Source organism: Beta vulgaris, chromosome 2 (assembly GCF_026745355.1).
Source record: "Beta vulgaris subsp. vulgaris cultivar EL10 chromosome 2, EL10.2, whole genome shotgun sequence".
In the NCBI taxonomy this organism is placed as follows: domain Eukaryota; kingdom Viridiplantae; phylum Streptophyta; class Magnoliopsida; order Caryophyllales; family Amaranthaceae; genus Beta; species Beta vulgaris.
Window position 1 is genome coordinate 5793301 of NC_079203.1, and position 20445 is coordinate 5813745.

At 33.6% G+C, this 20445-nt stretch overlaps 1 protein-coding gene across 2 annotated transcripts; it reads right to left on the reverse strand.

The window, feature by feature from the left end:
- Nucleotides 1-786: 786 nt before the first annotated feature.
- Nucleotides 787-7719, reverse strand: LOC104887570 (uncharacterized). 2 transcript variants are annotated; one of them, XM_010672228.4, is made up of 6 exons: nucleotides 7451-7719; nucleotides 6830-6892; nucleotides 6700-6731; nucleotides 2267-2508; nucleotides 1151-1387; nucleotides 787-1068 (listed from the first exon to the last, which is right to left on the reverse strand). In XM_010672228.4, exons 2-6 carry the CDS (start codon nucleotides 6880-6882, stop codon nucleotides 1060-1062), a joined length of 573 nt encoding a protein of 190 aa, XP_010670530.1. In that variant the 5' UTR covers nucleotides 6883-6892; nucleotides 7451-7719; the 3' UTR covers nucleotides 787-1059. The 2 variants fall into 2 exon arrangements, with proteins under 2 accessions (XP_010670530.1, XP_057248436.1); XM_057392453.1 differs by lacking the exon at nucleotides 6830-6892.
- Nucleotides 7720-20445: the final 12726 nt, after the last annotated feature.

Below are 20445 nucleotides of genomic sequence, written 5' to 3' on the forward strand. Positions count from 1 at the left end.
TTTTTTTCGCCTATAACTGTCAAAAAAACAACATAAAACACGGACCAAGCCTGCGGGCCAGGGCCGAGCCGTGGACATAATCTGAAAATTTTAAGCCCAACCCGTCTCGCCATTTCCTCAATTAATATATAATTTTCGATGTATAATAAGTTATCGTAAATCCGATCCCATTAAATTTTATGCTACGACGACAACCGTTCCAACTAGAGATCATGCTATGCGTCATGAACACACGTTGCACATCAAATACGGACATCTTAAGGTAGGACACAGAGTTGCAGTAAGGTGGCTTCAGAATACGTGACATCTGTACCAATACCTCGGAAGAATAAACAAGACTGCAGTCTGCAGTTGCTTTGTTGATCAGCAACCAACGCCTTCCTAGAGGGGCGGGAAATGCGCCAACACTGATTACGAGCTACTGCTGTTTCTTTATTCTATTTTTCAAAAGCTGAATTATGAATGAATGAATGAATACTAAATTAGGTAGTCATACTACAAAACACGAGTGAAGTATTATCAGTTGTGCTATCTTCAGAAAATAGCATTAGTCTTACACTCAAATAGAATTACTTTAGGCACCAGGTCCCCCATAATTTGCCTATATACGGATGAAATTTTATCCTAAAATCAATTGGCAATAAGAGGACTATAAGAATAACTTAATAAGTGATTGTTTTTCTCATTTTCTTAAATATAGGACAACTCATGAGGATTTTTCACGTGATTTACGACATATATCCATAGAGATATATTGTTTACATGTAATAATATGAAGATAGATAATAAACAAAATGAAACCAAGAGCATCTTAACTCTTCATAGTAAAAATCACAGTATCAATCAAACTTGGTAACCGCAAATTCTAATTATGAGAAAAGTATATTGTAAAATACGCAACTGGATATACATTAAACATGGGGAACTTCTGCATGGGGCATTAAACAAACAGCATCACTAAGATAATGGATTCCCAAACATAACAGAATAGTTTTGTGATCCTATCAACATGCAGATCCAGTATCAACTACTGCACTTCAGCTCGCCGTCACCCATGAGTTATTGTTTCTGCAAATTTATACAAATATTTAGTTCATGACCTGGGTTTATAAGGGTAGGCAGCTAAGGCCGGATTGTTAAATCAATTTACCTGCATCGGGAGATACAACTTAAACTCTGGAGGCAGTTCTTCCTCTGAATAAAGTCGGTCCGAGAAATAGATCCGTCTCAGACGACAGTTAGCATGGACTTGAACTCGTAATGTTTCTACATAGTTGGTTCCATATGCTCGTTTGGTAAAATCAGCAAGATTTAACTGAATTTGATTCCATCCTTCATCCAACTTTAGAGGCATGGTGCATATGTATGGCTTCACTCGAGTCACAGCCTGCATGAGAAATACGTAGTCAATAGTTAGCTCTTTGGGACTAGACAGGTAATGAGATGTCAGTCAAAAAAGAATATACAATCAATATGTTGCAAAAGCCTTCAATATGATCAGAGGTAACAACAGTTTATGACAAGCAAGAGGTAGCTGCACTATCTTCGGGTAGCTAAAATATATAGTTTCAGTATTGAATAGATAAATTCTCTAATGCTGCCAGCAGATAGGTGCTGTAGAGAGCTTCAATGGGAGCTTCTCTTGAGATGATGTTATCATAAAAAAGAAGGGATGTTCACACCCTGCTCATCAGCATTTTCCCAATGCCTCGGAAAAGGCTCCCACAAAGAGGGTGCAGTAACTGAGGGTCAGCCTTTAGTAGCCTTGCTTCAATAATAACAAAGGGGATACACCAGCACAACATATAAAAGGAATTAAAAAAAGGAACACAACGGTCTTATCCGAAAGAATTATCTTGTTTACAGAATGCCTGCTTCTAGAGAACCTTTGGCCTTGATACGGTAAAGTACAGAACTTGATTTCAATATCATCACAATCTTAAATATGAATGGGTGAAAATCATTCAGTCTGGAATTGCATGCTTATCACAAATTTATACTGGCATCCTATTTGTAATATAATGAAACCCCCCTATAGAAAGAAAAAAAAGTATCATAATGAAGCCATGTCCTGATAACCTCACAACAGGGGAAATGGTTGATCTTCTGCACTATCAAACTGAAATTTTCAAACTACATCACTTGTTAAGCAAAACACAGCGAGAAATATTGGTTTTCAGCAAGAGGAACAATTACGACGAAAAGCCTTATTAGAACAAAATTAAAAAGTAGAAGACAACAAAAATAATTTGTTAGACTTACAGACTTGATAATTTGAAGCACGAAACCGACGCCTCACGTTCTTATCATCCAGGATCTGAATCTCAAAGGTGAAGTATTTCTTTAGATTCTTCACAATGATGACCAAGAATGGCAGTTTTATACCAAGTGTTGCAGCTGGATCTGCAGGACATGTAATATAGGTTGATTGTACGTTTGATCCCACAATCTCAAGGACATTGGACTGGATATCATCATCCATTGGACGCTTGATATGGCCATTGGAAACTGCAAATAGTCACATTCCAAATCTGTCACAAACTTTATTCTGGTGGAATGGTGTCATAATTAAGCATCACTATCTCTATCTGATAAATCTGTTCAGACTTGAATACTTAAAAAAAAGGTCACTTCTATATGGAAAAGAGTAAAAAATTCAAGAACAAGACAATACTAGATACGGCAAGCAGAAAACCATTTGACAGCCCAAACATAAAATGCAATCCAAAATTTATTCGTTGATATATCAAGCATCATGTAGCTGCAAAACAACAACAATATCAGAGGCTTAATCCCCTCAAAATGAAATCATCTGCATCAAGATCTTATCTCCAGTGGTTGTTTACATGGATTATGTGCAGTGTGCCTCCATTCTCTTCTATCAAGTGCCACAAAATCCTGCAAACTAAATTTCTTCATTTCACTTCTAAGTTCTGTCCTAAAGTCACTATTCTGGATTCCTTTGATTTTTATACTTCACATTTCACCACAGGGCCTTGTTCAATACGTCTCTTCTTTTAGCTATCTTATAGACTTCTCTTTCACTCTCCTCTAATCTAATTTTTTTGTATGCCTCCTAGTATACCTTTGACTTTACTTGTGGAATAGCTTCTTTTGCCTTCATCTTAGTGTCCTTATAATTTGCAAATTGTCTTCATTTCTACAATTTCCTAGGGCCAAGTAGCATTCTCTTTCTTCTTGACGGCTACTTTTACATCCTCATTCCACCATGTTGTGTCCCTATACATGGGTATTTTTCCCTTCGATCGTCCTAGGACCTCTTTGGTTACTCTTGGAAAAACAGTTCTTTATCTTTACCCAAGTTGAGGCGGGGTCCTTCTCTAAGGTCCAATAGGCTTCTTTAACCACTTTGTTAGTAGAAACCTTAACATTACCTTCTTTTAGACTTCACCATCTTATTCTTGGCTCACCTAGACTTTCGTTTCATCTTAGACTTGCCTTGATACAAACATGTAGCACTAGAAGTTTATGTTGAGTAGCTAGACTTTCCCGCGAGATAAACTTACAGTCAACACATATATGTCTATTCGTGTGCTTTGCTAAAAGAAAATATTTTGTGTTGCATATGCTCCACTCCTGAATGTGTTGGCAAAAAACTCATGTTATGCCTAGCCAAACATATTACGCATGCAAAAGGATCTTACCCGTAAAGTTGAAATTCATAGTGCTAGTTCTATCTCTCTCCTTCTACACCTCAATTACTAACTTTGAAGATCTTATCCCTCTAGTCCTTCCACCTTAAGATAGGCTTTTTTTTAAGGAAAAGAATTAATCATGGAGAAACTACAAAGTACAAACAAATATTAATATGAGGCACAACGAAAGACAAGCACATGGAAAACAAATGCCAAGACTACCAACGCATTACATTGTATCCAAGCCAAGATATCATACGATGCAAAGAAAAAGCATATTTTTAAGAGGCTTTACCAAAGATGAGATAGTCAAAACCCCCCAAAGAGGAGAAAGAATACAAAGTAAACAAAGAAAAAAAAAATCATGAATTTATCTTCACATTTAAACATATATTTAAGCAAATTCCAACCCTCACAAGTGTCTATTCACACCTGATGCACACGGGGAAAACAATCAATTAAGTTTATACTCATGCTCAGCATTCTTCATCATTTTACATTTTCGTTTACATATCAGTTTTATTGCAACTGCCACGATGAAACCCCAATTTCAGCGTTTTTAGCACTGCATTTATATTATAAAGAACAGGCATAAATGTCCACGAGTTTACTGGAAGGGCAGCCCAAAGCACACAGTGCAATACAACAAAACAAGTGCAAATACACAAAGTTAACTTTTCTCCTTTTTCCCCTTATTAGAGTAGAATAATATGGGAAAAAATAATGGCAACTTATAACAAGACAAATGTCTTTGAAAGATAATAGCAAGTTGTCATACTATCAATTAGCATACTGGTTTTTTGCCATTTAGGATTTTTGCTAGGTTAGTGATTCGTCTATTTTATAGTGTTTTTAGCCTAATTCCCTTGGCATTGAGTAATGTTTTGAACTCGTATTTGTGTAATTTGATATGGTTGGACTCCGTTCCTTTGTGTTATGCATTTCATGTTTTAATCTAGCCACGAAAGAGAAGTCCAACATTCATCCATGACCCATAGCAGATCCGGAAAGTCCTACAAGAGGCCTAGAGGAAGAATTTATGTAGAAAGCTGAAGAAAAGTGCTCACTCGGTGGATCGAGCAAGATGTGCTGAGAAGTCTGTAGAAATATGCTTGCGTGCCCAACCCACGACCTTACTCGGTTTACAAGAAAAATCATCATTGCCCCATCAGGCGGTCTAGCCTAGTTGACCGGGCGGGTTCTCAGGATACTTATTTTAAGTTTTTTTTCGTAGTTTTTTTCTAGCTTTTTATGCGCATTTGACTTTGAAGATTATAGAAGTTCGTTGATTTTGTTTCCGTTGTTCTTCGATTATTTGATATTATTTCTTATTTAGTTTAATCTCATGAATTCCTTTACTTTAATTGTGAATATTATGCTCTTTATTATTATGAGTCAGTAGTCTTTTTTAAGGTTAAGTGAGAAAAGCCATGTTTATACCTCTTTAATTATGGTTTTTAGTAATTCCTACTGATTTATTATTATTGTTTGATTCATGTAATTACGTATTATTACAATTGGTAGATCTGATTATGTTAGCGACCGTACTGCATATGTTGATCTAAAATTGTTAACACACGGCCATAGGATTAACAAAAGATTGTAATTATTTATCCTTTAATCCAAGTATTGTTGAATTGTATTGGATTGATTGAATTGGTATAAGCATGGTGGACGGAACGAATGCACCAGGTTTTAATTATTTGATTTACTAACGTTTTTTATTTAGTTTATTTTAGTATTAGTTATCTTTCATTGATCAATATTTTTATTGAAATAGTTACTTAATTGAACATTAGTCTATAGAAATCCTATTTGCTAAGTGTGTGTTAACAACAGACACTATGCACTTGCGATATTACTTTTTGAACTTATTAGTTAGATGCTAGATGTTAAAATGCATGACAACTGCGTCAACAAGTCATCCACGGTCATTCCTCTAAAAATAGATACCTCCGTAGGTTTAACTTGAGCTTTTATCTACAGGTTATGTTTGAAGTAATATGATTATCATCTTGACTATACAACTTACAAAATCCAATTCAGAAAAGGAAGCTCGGTGATGCTGCTTCTAGTGTGCAGATTGGTTTGTGATGATGTTTCTAAGGATGTGACGACAAATCCAGGCAATAATCTACTCATCTAATGACTGCAGAAATTACTTGCAACAATATGAAGATTCCTACTTCTAAGTTCTGCCATAGGATGTGATTGCCAAGCTTGGGGCAACAGCAGGTCATGGGAATATTTTGGGGTGTGGCATACGTGAATACATGAGAGACTAGTTCAGGTCAAAGTAGTTGATATGACATTAGACCAAAAACAAACTCAATTACTACTTTACTAGATTTGGCCTCTAATCCATTAGAAAAAATGTAGATCAATAAAAGTAGAGAAATAGCATAATCCCTCTACTCTCATCACTTTCTCGCCAATATTCATTTGTCGGCATCTTTGTTTTGGAAGTTCTCCTAAGCGAGGGGAAAGTCCAGATGCCATAGAAATATGCATCTGAAAAGATCACCACAGCGACCGACAACAACCGAACATGATGCACGCACCTTCACCTCCAGCAAGGCACAGGCACTCCATAAGATACTCTCTAATAAATATGAGGAAAATACTCACTTTTACAAGATGTAAAACACCCCAATAACCATCTTCAGTGAAGTTAAAACATCAATCTGAAGCAACCTCTTAGCTTCACTTTACAGTTTACACTAGACTAAACCGTACAAATGTAATTCTGTTTCCCAAACAGTAAAAAGCAAGTCCATATCTTTCACATATCACAACACCCCACACAACCATAACTTTGATTCTTTCACTGGTAGCCGCAAATAACGTGTAAATATTGTATTGAAAACAAAAGCATCTTATTTTTTTCACAGTCCTGTAGTTTTCCAACAATTACCATTAACAACAAGATATATATAGTCATCAAATATAAAATAAAACAAGCTAGTTCTCCTTATTCTGAACATATACTTCAAATTTTAAGTCACAGACATCAACTCAACTATTCAAAAGCATGAATTTTTACCTTCTTTATCCCATATTTGCAGAGGCTTGCTCCTGTATGACAAAGCAATAAAAATCATAATTACCCTATAACAAAAATAAAAATAAAAAAGTACAGAAAAAAAGCTATATTAATGGAAACAAAAACATACCCAAGACTGTATAAAATGGACAGAAACCCTGATTGGAAAGTATTCTTAAACATTGCTTAGCTCCTTCAAAAAAAAAAAAAAAGGCTGCATTATGGGCAGAAAAAAATTGTTTAAGCCAATAAGTACCCAAAAATATTGATTATTAAAGATGGGTTTTGTATTTTAATTGATTACAATCACATGAACAAGTGACATGAAAACAGTGGCGTATCCAAGATTTCACCCACATGGATTCGGAATTAACGAGACATTAAACCAAAAAAAAAAAAAAAAAAAAAGACCAATTTAAATTGCTTAAAAATAAAATACATCAAATCAATTCAAGTTCGGAATTACAACCGATAAATACGAGAATAATTTCTTAAATTACAAAAAAAAAAAAATCTAAAACATCATTCTAAAAATTCAAAGTTCTCTTCAATAACCAATAACAACACCCAAAATCCAAATTAAACTTGAATAACAATAACAAATTCACCCAACAAAGTTGAAACTTGAGAGTCTGAATTAATCTCATGGCAATGAGGCAATCAATAATTTCAATTCATTCAAGCATTCCATTAATTTAATTTGTAAATAACCATCTACCCGAGCAAAGAAATTTACAAATTAGTCAATTACCTAAGCAAATTCGAGTAGAAGACAGAAGAGGAGAAATGAGTAATGCTTCGTTTGCGACTGTGAACTGTCGAACTGTCAGAATTCGAGCAATGCTTACCGCCGTCGGAGACTCGGAGTGCGAGAGGAGAGGGGCAAGTGGCCACGTGTGCGGTATGCACTCAGGCGAGACGACGAGTTCTAAACCCTAGGTTTTGTGAAGGAGCCAAGGAAACAAAATAGGAGCTTTTTTCTTCTCCCAAATCTGTAAAATTACCACTTGAGACTTATTTGGTTGACATTCAATTACTTAGGAATTGCAAGTTCCTAAGAAGCGTAAATATAAGAAGATGTTTGTTCTTTGTTTAACTAGAGCATAGGAAGTGGAACTTCCTAGGAAGTTCTACTTCCCACACAATGGGGGAAGTTGCTTACCTAGTTTCCTAGATAGAGAAAGGCTTGGTAACCAACTGTTTGAGTCCAAAAAAGACTCAAACACTCAAAAAGTTACACAATGGTACCATTATAACCTGGTATTGGTATCGCAATGTTATCAGGATTGGTACCAAGCAACCTTACTTTGGTATCAAAATTTTCGGACAATGGTACCAATCTAACTGCATTGGTACCAAACAACACGCGCGTGAAATTTCCAAGGCTTACAATGACCAAATTATCCTCGTTTGAGTCCCCTAAGAGACTCAAACGGTTGGTTGCCAAGACAAGCTCCCCCTGGATAAGTGCCACTTCTCATGGGAATTCCATCTTCCCATAGGCCATAGCCTACCAAACAATTTTGCTTACTTCCTAAGAAGTGAAATATCATGGAAAGTGAAATATCATGGAAAGTGAAATTTCATGGGAAGATCAACTTCCCAAGTGCAACCAAACGATACCATAGAGGCGCACGGTTCCATCTATGATAAACACCCCCTCCACAATTTAGGGCCTCGGCATAAAACAGCTGAACTGAACTGAACTGAATTGAATTAAATTAAATTGAATTAAATTGAATATAATATATATAGAAATAATATTTTAAACAATAATAATATGAATATTAAATAATAATTATGATGATAAGTAAAAATAATGAATAATAATGAATAATAATAATAGTATTTTGGATATTTTTAAATGATAGTTATAAATAAATAATATTAATAATCATAAATTAATAATAATAATAATAATAATTAATGATAATTATTATTTTATATCATTTGTATTAATATATTAATACTTGATGATGATATATAATAACAATAATAACTAAGAAGTAAATTAATGTTACTATTTTAATAATTAGATTTAATAATATAAAAATATTTAGTAATAAAAATAATGATTGGGTTGGACCGCGAAAATTACATCATAAACCGTATTGACGCGATTTGATTGGTTGATGGGCTAAAAAAATAGGTTAATTTGTGCTTTTACCTAAACCATGTTCCTTCTAATAATAATAGTAATAATAATGAGTAAAGTTATAATAAACAAAATAATATATAGAAACAACAACAACAACAACAACAACAACAACAACAATAATAATAATAATAATAATAATAATAATAATAATAATAATAATAATAATAATAATAATAATACTTAATAGTAATGATATATATTTAAATAATAATAATAAGAGTAATTAGTAAAATAAATTATACCAACATAATAATAATATTTAACAAAATGGTTATAAAAGAATGGAGCTGATTAGAGCTGAACTGAACTAAACTGAACTGATTAGAGCTGAACTGAACTGAAAATAAGTTGGGGAGACCAGGCCCTTATGATTCGGTAAAACTAGTTGTTACTTTGTTATTTTAGACTTTTAGGGCTTGTTCTCTTCGGCATAAAATAGCTAAACTGAACTGAACTGAATTTATTGGAGCTGAACTGAACTCAACTTATTGGAGCTAAGTTGGGCTGAACTGAACTGAACTGAATTAAATTAAATTAAATTGAATGTAAATATTTAAACAATAATAATATGAATATTAAATAATAATTATAATGATAAGTAATAATAATGAATAATAATAATAATAGTATTTTGGATATTTTTAAATGATAGTTTTAAATAAATAATATTAATAATCATAAATTAATAATAATACTAATAATTAATGATAATAATGATAATTAATAATAATTATTTTATATTATTATTTGTATTAATATAGTAATACTTGATGGTGATATATAATAACAATAATATCTAAGTAGTAAATTAATATTACTATTTTAATAATTAGATTTAATAATATTATAATATTTAGTAATAAAAAATAATGATTGGGTTTAGATTGTGAAAATTACATCATAAATCGTTTTGACGCGATTTGATTGGTTTATGGGCTAAAAAAACGTGGGTTTATTTGTGCTTTGACCTAAACCATGTTCCTCTTAATAATAATAGTAATAAGAATGAGTAAAGCTATAATAAACAAAATAATATATAGAAACAAAAACAACAACAACAACAACAACAGTAGTAGTAATAGTAATAAATAATAATAATAAGAGTAATTAGTAAAATAAATTATACCAACATAATAATAATATTTAACAAAATGGTTATAAAAGAATGGAGTTGAACTGAACTGATTGGAGCTGAACTGAACTGAACTGAAGTTATTAGAGCTGAATTGAACTAAACTGAACTGAACTGAATTGAATTGAATTGAATTGAATTGAATGGAATTGAATTAAACTCAATGTAATAAATATATAAATAATATTTTAAACAAGAACAATATGAATATTAAATAATAATTATAATGATAAGTAATAATAATAATAGTATTTTGGATATTTTTAAATGATAGTTATAAATAAATATTATTAATAATCATAAATTATTATTAATAATTAATGATAATAATGATAATTAATAATAATTATTTTATATTATTTGTATTAATATATTAATACTTGATGATGATATATAAGAACAATAATATCTAAGAAGTAAATTAAGATTACTATTTTAATAATTAGATTTAATAATATAAAAATAATGATTGGGTTGGACCGCAAAAATTACATCATAAACCGTCTTGACGCGATTTGATTGGTTTATGGGCTAAAAAAAGTTGGATTTATTTGTGTTTTGACCTAAATCATGTTCCTCCTAATAATAATAGTAATAATAATGAGTAAAGTTATAATAAACAAAATAATATATAGAAACAACAACAACAACAATAATAATAATAATACTTAATAGTAATGATATATATTTAAATAATAATAATAATAATAATCATAATAATAATAATAATAATAATAATAATAATAAGAGTAATTAGTAAAATAAATTATACCAACATAATAATACTCCCTCCGTCCCATAATATAGTGCTTGTTTCTTTTTTCACGGTCTCCAAAACGTAACTTTGACCTTTAATATCTTCAATTCCTTATTAATAAAAAATATAAAAAGTTGATATTATGAAACTACACATTGAGACGAATCTAATAAGATCCTACATGAATATGTTTTTTTATATATACAAATGAGAATATTCGGTCAAAGATTTTAAAGTTTGACCACCAAAAATGAAATAGGCACTATATTATGGGACGGAGGGAGTAATATTTAACAAAATGGTTATAAAAGAATGGAGCTGAACTGATTGGAGCTGAACTGAACTGAACTGAACTGAACTGAACTCAAAGTATTTAACAAAATGGTTATAAAAGTATTTTCAATTCAGTTCAATTCAGTTCAGTTCAATTCAGTTCAGTTCATATCAGTTCAGTTCAGACAAGTTCAGTTTAGTTCAGTTCAGACCAGTTCAGTTCAGTTCAGTTCAGTTCAGCTCTTGACAATACTTTTACTCTCACATAATACTATTCATTTCAGTTCAGTTCAATTCAGTTCAGTTCAGTTCAGATCAGTTCAATTCAGTTCAGTTCAATTCAATTCAGTTCAGTTCTACTACAAAAAAGGCCTAGGAAACCGGTTGAAAATGGTTTAGGAAACCGGACTATAACACATCTTCATCTCACAGGTGTCCTAGGCTAAGAGACCGGTTATAATGCCTGGTTTTCTTGTTTATTTAGGAGACCAGTTGACAGGTAAAACCAGTCTCATATATATAATATATAAAGAGGTTAGGAGACCATTTAACATTAAAAACCGGTCTCCTTGCCTTACCCTTTGAAACCATTTATTGACCACAACCGGTTTCTTAGGATTAGTAAAATATTACAATACATACATTATCCTGTATTTGCGGCTCTTCGTATATACGCTTTTTTTTTTCTAATAAAACAATTTTTTTTTTATTTTATTTTTTGTCAGGTTTGTATAACAATTTATCAATAGCCACAACAATATTATTAAATATAAATTCTTGCTCGCTTTATTCATCATATCAAAAAAATATTTGCTACATCTAATTTATATACAAAATCAATTTTATTCAAAATATCAATTTCTTCTAATAATGTCTTAAAATAAAATTTCTATAATCTAATGCTAGCTACTAAAACTAAAATTCTAAAATAATTAAATAATATATACAATTCAAACTTGACCGTCGTCTTCAATCTCCATCATCTTGTGTTTGATTGTTTAAATAATTTAGCGTAGCCAGCTAGGATCATCCTCTGACCACAATACACTCTCCATGTTCTCCTGATTTCAGTGCTTTTGGTTCTCCTAATCGTTGATCATGCATCAATGAAGTTCGCAGCTCATCTCCAACATCATCAGTAGCTTCTGCATCCCTTGATCTCACTGAGACACTATCAATATCCAGTTCATCATTCAAGTCAGCCTCAAGAGCAAAATCTCTTCGAGGTGTGAATTATCTTCAGCCTCGAGAAACATGACAGGGCCATGGCTTGCTTCGTGACTGAAAAGGTAGCAGATATGATGGCCTGACTGGCAATAACAGCAGCGAGTGTAACAATCACAAAGACTGGCCAAAAAGGTCCTTCTACATGGCAAGAAACAATGGAAGTGTCAGCAAAAAGCCCATATGATCCAAGAAGATAGTGTAGTAACTTCATCAATTTCAAGGATTACCTGGTACGTTGCTTGGCCCATGTAAGCTAACACAAGGCAGGGGAACACAACACAAGTGAATTCCATCTGCAAATCATCATATATCAAAGATAAGCAGTAGTAGTAATAGAAATTCGGAAGAGTTTCACTCCATGCAACTGAGAAAGACCTGCCTAAATGAATCATACAGAGAAGTGACCTAGATCAGCAAATATTGCTTCAGCTCCTGCGATCACACAGCTCGAACAAATTATAATGTTAACATAGGTAAGTTAACATAGCGTCATAAACTTTTTGAAAAGTAATTCAGCATTCTGAAAAAGAAACGGCATTTCTTTAGGTTTTCAAACAATTTGTTAGAAATTTTTCTCTGGATTAAAACAACTTAATCTGGTTAAGAAAGAACCAAAGGGATTACTTGCAGCAGGCAAAACAATAGGAAATGTATCATGCTAATTATGCAGCAGTGATCGATTGAAGGAATGATGGTACAAAGAACGACAACAATTTGACTTATTAAAGAAGTCAAGTAGAAATGATATCTGTTGCTAACTTCATGGCAATCACAACCAAAAATACTATTTAAATTACCTGTGATGCACAAAACACAGCCACCAAGACCTGACCATGCTTGGATACCATTCTTCCTAAAGAAAAGGTAGATATAAGATGGATTGAGGGCCCTTAATACTGTAACATCATATCTGTTTTTGACTATACCGCCAGTTCTCAAGGCACCTCGAGTCAAGAACACCAACATTCAGTCCTTTCTCCTGAAATTTCTTTCCTTTCTCTAAATAACTTGGTAAGTGTGACATGTACCTGATAGCTCATCCTCTTTACAGATCCTTCTATCTGACACCCGCCATTGTTGGCAACCTACAACTACATATTTAGGCAAGGCATCATCGGAATTTCTAGTGATCGCATGATGGAAATCCGCATATGACAAGTTCGATTTTTCAGACATCAAGATATCTCGCAACTTCGTACCTTGACGAGTATGAGGAGCAAAGGTGGTCTCTGGAGAAATGTTGCATTTCTGATCCTTAGAAATACGACTAGTGCTACTGAATGCTTCCATAGATCATAAATGTATGTACGAGTCACAATGCAATCAACATGTAAAAGTATTAATCAGCTATATCCAGTAGATAACCAATCCCTATTTCTACAGGCTTTCAAATCCGTAAGAAGCTCAAGTCTCAGCTTCCAACTGCCCTCTGCAAAAGCAAAATCAGTAAACTTAGGAGTAGAAGTAACAATCTATGTTTGATTAAATGGTAATTTTAAGACTGTAATTTAGAATTACACAAAAAAAATATTAGTATAATATAGAAGAGTATAGCCAACACTAAACAATCATTAGTCCTTGGAATCAGCTATACTAAGCGAATTAAGTGGTAAGCACCTTTTCAAGAGTCACAGCATAAAGATGCTTTCAGCACATGTAAACCTTTAAGCCAAACCACAATTACAGTTCATCTATCAGCTAAGCCTCTATAGACATCCACCTAAAAAACTGAAGCAGCTTATGGCAGCGCTTAATTTTATAAAACAACTTGTCAACATTACCTCAACAACATACTCACCAGCCTTCTTTCATTACTCAACTGAAACCAAAATATATCCTCTTTCCTTTCCCAACACTCGAAGCCATAAAATCATCCGTGATTAGTGTAACAACAAGAGTGGAAATGTACAATTCTAAATTCCAAATCAGGAGCCAATACTCGATAGTACAATTACTCGAAACTTTCCTTGTTACTCATCTCAATCCCTTCATACATCTACAACAGTACAACACCACACAGAACCAAAATCTCGCCATGATATAACATTATAAATGCCAAAAATATTACATCTTTAAGATCATTGACCAAATCATAATTATATTACTAAAGACTAACAAAACGTTAAGTGGATTTGGTAATACCATACCTGAAAGTAAACATATCCCCCACCAATACAAATGCAAAGACAAAAACAAAGATGGCCCTAAAGCATAGAAAACGTGTGGTCCATTTTAAATGATAGTAATAATAAAAAGCAACTTTTATATTTTGAAAAATTAACAGTACCGTTGTTGATTACAACTAGTACAAAATGACAAAGATCTCTCCTCCCCTAACCTCCCCCTACTTCCTAAAATCCACAACAATTCGTAAAGTGCTAGGGATTAATAAATATAAAATTAATAAATAAAGGTGAACGGCTAAAAGAAAAAGATAATCTGAAAAGTGTAGCTAAAAACTACTAACTCGCATATATCCTGCCATTTTTTCAGGAACAAAAAATAACGCCTAAATTTTCCAGTATAATATCATTGTTAGGATATCCTAACAGTAATTCAGCATCAACACTTTAACAATAAACAGCGAGAAAAGTGAAAACAGATTTATAGCTAGAGATCTGTTGGTCAGCTTGTTCGCGATTTGGAATCATATTGACATTGGCATACCTGCTTATAAGTGAATATAGTGCCAATGTCCCTCCTGCAGCCAATAATTGCCAATTATTTGTAGACATGAAATAACTATTGACAAAACAAACAAGTCAGAAAGAAAGTTGGAAAATCTCGTACCTTCACCATTGTCATTAGCTTTAAGCACTACAAATACATATTTCGCTAAGGGTACAAGAGTTATTGTATACAGTATAACAGACAATGCCACCAGAACATCGATTTATGATGTTATAGGCACCTTGCTAAACACGTCAGTGAAGACATATAGAGGGCTCGTACCCACATCACCATACACCACACCAGGAGTTTGGAATGCCAAGGAGAGTGTGCCATGTAGAGAACTCCTGTACAATGGATTAAAATGTATTCAATAACACAACCAATAGATTTAAGTAGTTGCCAAAAGTTTGCTCACTGGTAAACAAATCCCATATTAGGATTCATCAATCCATGTTTATACTATCAAAAAAGAAGTGATACTGAATCAAAATTTATAGATCCTCCATTGCAAAATAACAGTTCCCAATTTAAGCTACTAATGGTCAAACATACTGACATATGGCTAGTGTTACCTAATGCGCTAAATCTACAAACTCCAATCAAAGAAATACAAATTAGCACATGAAAGTGGTATAGTTTGGTCTGTAGAACAAAACTTAGTAGCGAATTGTATCCCTCTATCCATTCTTGTACAATGAACTAGGTAAGTCTTGAAATGAAACAAGGATCCAGTTCTAGATTAACTCATTAAAACATGATTTAGGTCCAACTTAACCAAACTAACAAGGGTAATTAAACTTGTGCTTAAACAAACTAACAAGGGAAACAAAGAGGTGTGGGTGTACCTCTGCTCACAAGAGCAGCGAAGAACAGAGCAACGAACACAGACGGCTAAGAAGGGTTTCGAAGCTTCGACGCCGACTGAGCACAGACGTGGACGAAAACAACGCGGGAAGGTGGCGTCGAGCACCGCACCACATCAGTGCGGGTGAAGAGAGAGAGAAGCAGGGACGACGATACCGCAACCATCCACAAAAACCAACAACAGCAGTAGCACCAGGTGGCTACTCAACGACAGAAGAGAAGAAGCTCCGGCGAAAAGCATCAATAACAGCAGCGACGAAACAACAACAGCATCACGAAGGAGAGAGAGACGACGCTGCGCAGTACAACACCGGCGAGGAGAGGCGAGCCTCCGGTGACAAAAACAAAGCTCCGGTGAGGGAGGCACAACAAGCGAAGGAGGGAGAATTGGTGGGGTTCCACAGTTCGAGTGTCGGTTTTGGGGTTGTGGTTTTCACGGGGAGAGAGAAAGGTTTAAGGGGGGGTGTTTTTGGTTTATAAAGGGTGGGTTGATACCAAGTAAGTGTTGGCCCAGTGGTGATGGGGACTGGCTTTGGTAGGACGGACTCGTGTTGGAATCCCCGCAACACCCCTGGGAGAGGAATGAAACCTAACCACCCCGAACTTGGCCTCGATTCGGATGTATCCCGAAGGGTGAACCGGGTGCAAACACCAAAAAAAAAATAAAAAAAAAATAAAGGGTGGGTTGATTTGGGTTATACAAATATGAAATCTAACTTAAAGAATTAGTTCCCACTTTAGGTTAATTTTGTTCAATTTTTTAAAATTAGAACCCAAAATATATTTTATAATAAAATCATATTAATAAATAATATGAAAAATGATACATAATACTAGTAGTGGTGGTTTTTTTTATTGTATTTGTTATTTCAAAAAGAATAAAAAAACTAAAAGTAAATAAAATTATATATATAAATATACTACACAACTATACTAGTATTAGGTTGAAATATATTAAATTTTAAAATTAAAATATTTTAAAGAAACCGATTCTAGTTAGAAGTAGTGTATCTTACAACAACAACAATATACACATATCATAGTGTATTATGTTGAAAAAAAAAATTAAAAAATAAAATATTTCAAGGAAACCGGTTTTACTTGAAAGCGGTCTCTTATTTCACAACAACTTTTTTAGTTAGTCAAATAGTTAAACTTAAGAGACTGGTTTTAGATAATCAATGGTTTCCTATATTTAAGAAATGGGTTAGTAACCTCAACCGGTCTCCTATATGTACTCTCTTATCAGTTCAGTTCAGCTATTTTATGTCGAAGAGAACAGGCCCTTAGTGGATTTTAGTTGTCATCTTATTGGTTAGATTTAGCTATGTTTATGATGGTTTTCTTTTTTTAAAGAGTTTTTATTAGTAACCTTATAGTTTGGCTATTTATATAGGGTAATTAAATAAGTAATTTTAATTTTATAATTAACCATATAGTATTATTGCTGATTCTATAATATGATGATGAAAATTGTTGACTTTTTCGGTCAGTGACACGCTTTTGAGGTGAATTAAATTTAAGTAATTTTGTTAGAGCATAAAATTGCACAAAGAATGATACAAAAATATATAGAGATATATAATTACATAACCATTTGAATTGAGTTTTGTGCAATTTTGTGATTTTTTGTACTACTTTCGGATTTTTCTTGTACAATTTTGTGTCTTGGTGAAGATAATAAATATCAAAAAAGTAAAATTTGTACAAATTTCATTGTTAATGTCATTATATACAAATTAATAATAGTTATTACCATATATAAATTTCCAAACCACAAAGTTATCAATGAGAATTTTTCCATTTCTTTATAGCTATGATACATTTAAAATATAATTATTGTGACAGAAGTAGTTGTTGGAAATAAAGGACAAAGAAGTAAACACAGTCTCCCTTTGTTTTTTAGGGTATTAATTGAATAGTTAAAAGTGAAAATAAATCACCAAGGTAAAAAAAATCATGTATATCTATATGATAGCCATAATATTTTTGGTTTGGCTTGATGTTGAGGATCATAATAGACTTGGATCATATGAAGTTGATGAGAAAATACGAATGGACGTGAAAAAGATGGTTATGGATGATGATTTAAATTATGCATAATCCATTGAAAATAGGTTGAAGACTTCGTCTCGCTTTTTTCTTTATGCAAGGTTAAGTTGTTAGTAGCATTGATTTTGATGTACTTTAACTAACAAGGTATTGTTAAAATAATTGAAAAATAGGCATGATATCATCAAATAGGAGGTTGTTTATAATGATATAAACATGCTAAGCAGTAGAGTTTTTTATTTTCCCAAAAAAAAAATGAGGAAAACATGGAAGGGTGAGTGTTTGAAAAAATATGATATGAGTTCCAACATCAACACATGTAATCAAATTTGGAGGTATGTTGAATGCCATGCGAATTGAAAATTAAAGATGTATCACTGTCCACCAATATTTTATGTTAGGAATAGCGTCTGAATGAGAAGTAAAAGAGTTTGCATGTGTTATTCTACATATAAGCCAATGAGCATGTATAAGCATTATACATAATTGTTTGGTTCCATTTTTATGATAATTATGTAACATGGTCTCTACAATCTAATTGTCGAGGTCAAAAGGTATTACAAGTCCTATAATGTTGCTACTTGGATGTGTTTGCTTCACCAATCGTACCCGGCGAATATCTACGTACTAGTCTGTAAATGAGTAGCGCCTACAAATGCTTAATGCATAGCCCCAAACATAAATTTATTGGTCAAGTATTTGTTAGTTATATTGAAAAAAAAAAACGGTTTTTTCACCAAATACCCCTGACAAATCAAGAAATTCACAATATACCCTCAATGTTTCAACAATTCACCATATACCCCTGACATTTAATTTTTTTGCACCAGTTACCCTTTCCGTCAACGGCCGTTAACTGGAGTTTGAAACTTATTGCACCATATATACCCTTACAGTAAACTTATTGCACCAAATACCCTTTTTTGCACAATGGCTAATTTTCCAGATTTAAAAAACTAGCCGTTGGGTTTTATCTTTTTAAATATAGTTGCTTTTTTTACTGTTTAGCATCCTCATTTGTTAGCAATGAGTCCACATACTAAAAGCTCATCCTCTTCTCATGAATATCCATATGTTAAGGTCCGTAATTGTTACTGTAGTTGTAGAAGAAGATTTAGCATTCGAAGTTCAGAGAGCTCAACAAATCCAAGCAGGCTATACTGTAAGTGTGATGATTGCAACAACTTCAAATGGTGCAAAGGGACATTTGAGCATAATGAAAAATATATGAGCAGGGGAAGCAGACTTATGTCTGGACAAAATAGAGGAAGCGTGTATGAAGAAGAAGAATATAGTGCAGTAAGTACACATTTGAGAGAAGAAGTGAAGCAACTTAGGAAGAAACTTAAATAACAACAAAAATTAATGCAAGCAACAATTAAAGTAGGTCTAATCATGTTTGTGGTATTGATATTTGTAATCTTCAAGTGAAGCACATAGTTGTAGTTCAAAAATGTAGCTTTACAAAAGTAGTTTGGGCTCTTGGCCTCTAGCACTGTAATCCAATTTGCAAGTTAATGCACAAAAAAATTCTAATCCCAATTGTTTGCATAAGTAATGAGTGTTATACAAAAAGTTATAATGTCAATTTCCAACCCCAAAAAACTGTTCAAAACAGTAAGTTATCACTTCTTGCCTCTCTTAGGTGGTGCTTGACTGGTTGAAGCTCCATCTGCCTTGGAAGTCTTCTTGGCTCTCTTATGTGCTGCTTGACTGGTGGAAGCTCCATCTGCATCTGCCTTTCTCTTGGCCCTTTTCCCTTCCCTTTATCAGTCCCACAGGTTCTGGAGTTGTGGCCCACTTGCATTTTTTGCACCTAACTGAGTTGTGCCTCTTCCCTTTCTTAGCTTCATTAGGCCTTCTCCTTCTTTGCTTGACAGGTCTGCCAGGTGGTCTCTTGACATCAGGTGGTGCAATGTGAGGGAGGTTGAAGTCAGGCCATTGAGTGGGGTCAGGCATAGGGTGGATATGCTCCCCATATGTGAGCTTGTATGCTGCCCCCTTGAAAAATGGGGATACAAAATCATCAGGCTCAAGCCTTTGATTGAATATAACCCTTAGAGCATGTTTGCAAGGGATGCCTGAGCCTTGCCATTTCCCACACCCACACTTGTAGTTTGTAAGTGTAATAGGGAAGCTGACATCGCCATCCCTAACCTCATACTTACCACCTCCACATGATGTGGCATAGCAGAACCTTGACTCATCACTCCTTGTTTCTAATATCCTCTTTGCATAGTCTGTGAGATCAGTAGGACCTATGTCCACAGCTTTATCAAACCTTGCCCCAGTCCTCGTCATGCACCATATTCTTATTTCTGAAATAAAACCATCAGGAAAATACTATTTTTAATTCAGTGGTGGTGATTAAAAGAAGTCCAAATGGTAGAAAGAGTAAACCATTACCTTCAAGCAGGGTGATCACAGGTAAGTCCCTGTAAGGCTTAGTGCAGGCATTGAAAGATTCCACAAAATTTATGGTGTTGTGATCACAACAAACACCACTGTCAAAGAATGCTCAGTACACTTCTCCAAATACTCAACAGCTTTGGGATTGAAACTTGGCTATCTTCTCCATAGCCTTAGTGTAAACATATTGGTTGTAAGCAT

Coding starts and splice junctions, on each gene's coding strand:
- LOC104887570 (XM_010672228.4), bottom strand. CDS start 6,882: ATGTTTAAGAATACTTTCCAATCAGGGTTTCTGTCCATTTTATACAGT. Junction 6,732..6,829: donor TCCATTTTATACAGTCTTGG/GTATGTTTTTGT, acceptor TTTGTCATACAG/GAGCAAGCCTCTGCAAATAT. Junction 1,388..2,266: donor TTCGTGCTTCAAATTATCAA/GTCTGTAAGTCT, acceptor TTTCTCATGCAG/GCTGTGACTCGAGTGAAGCC.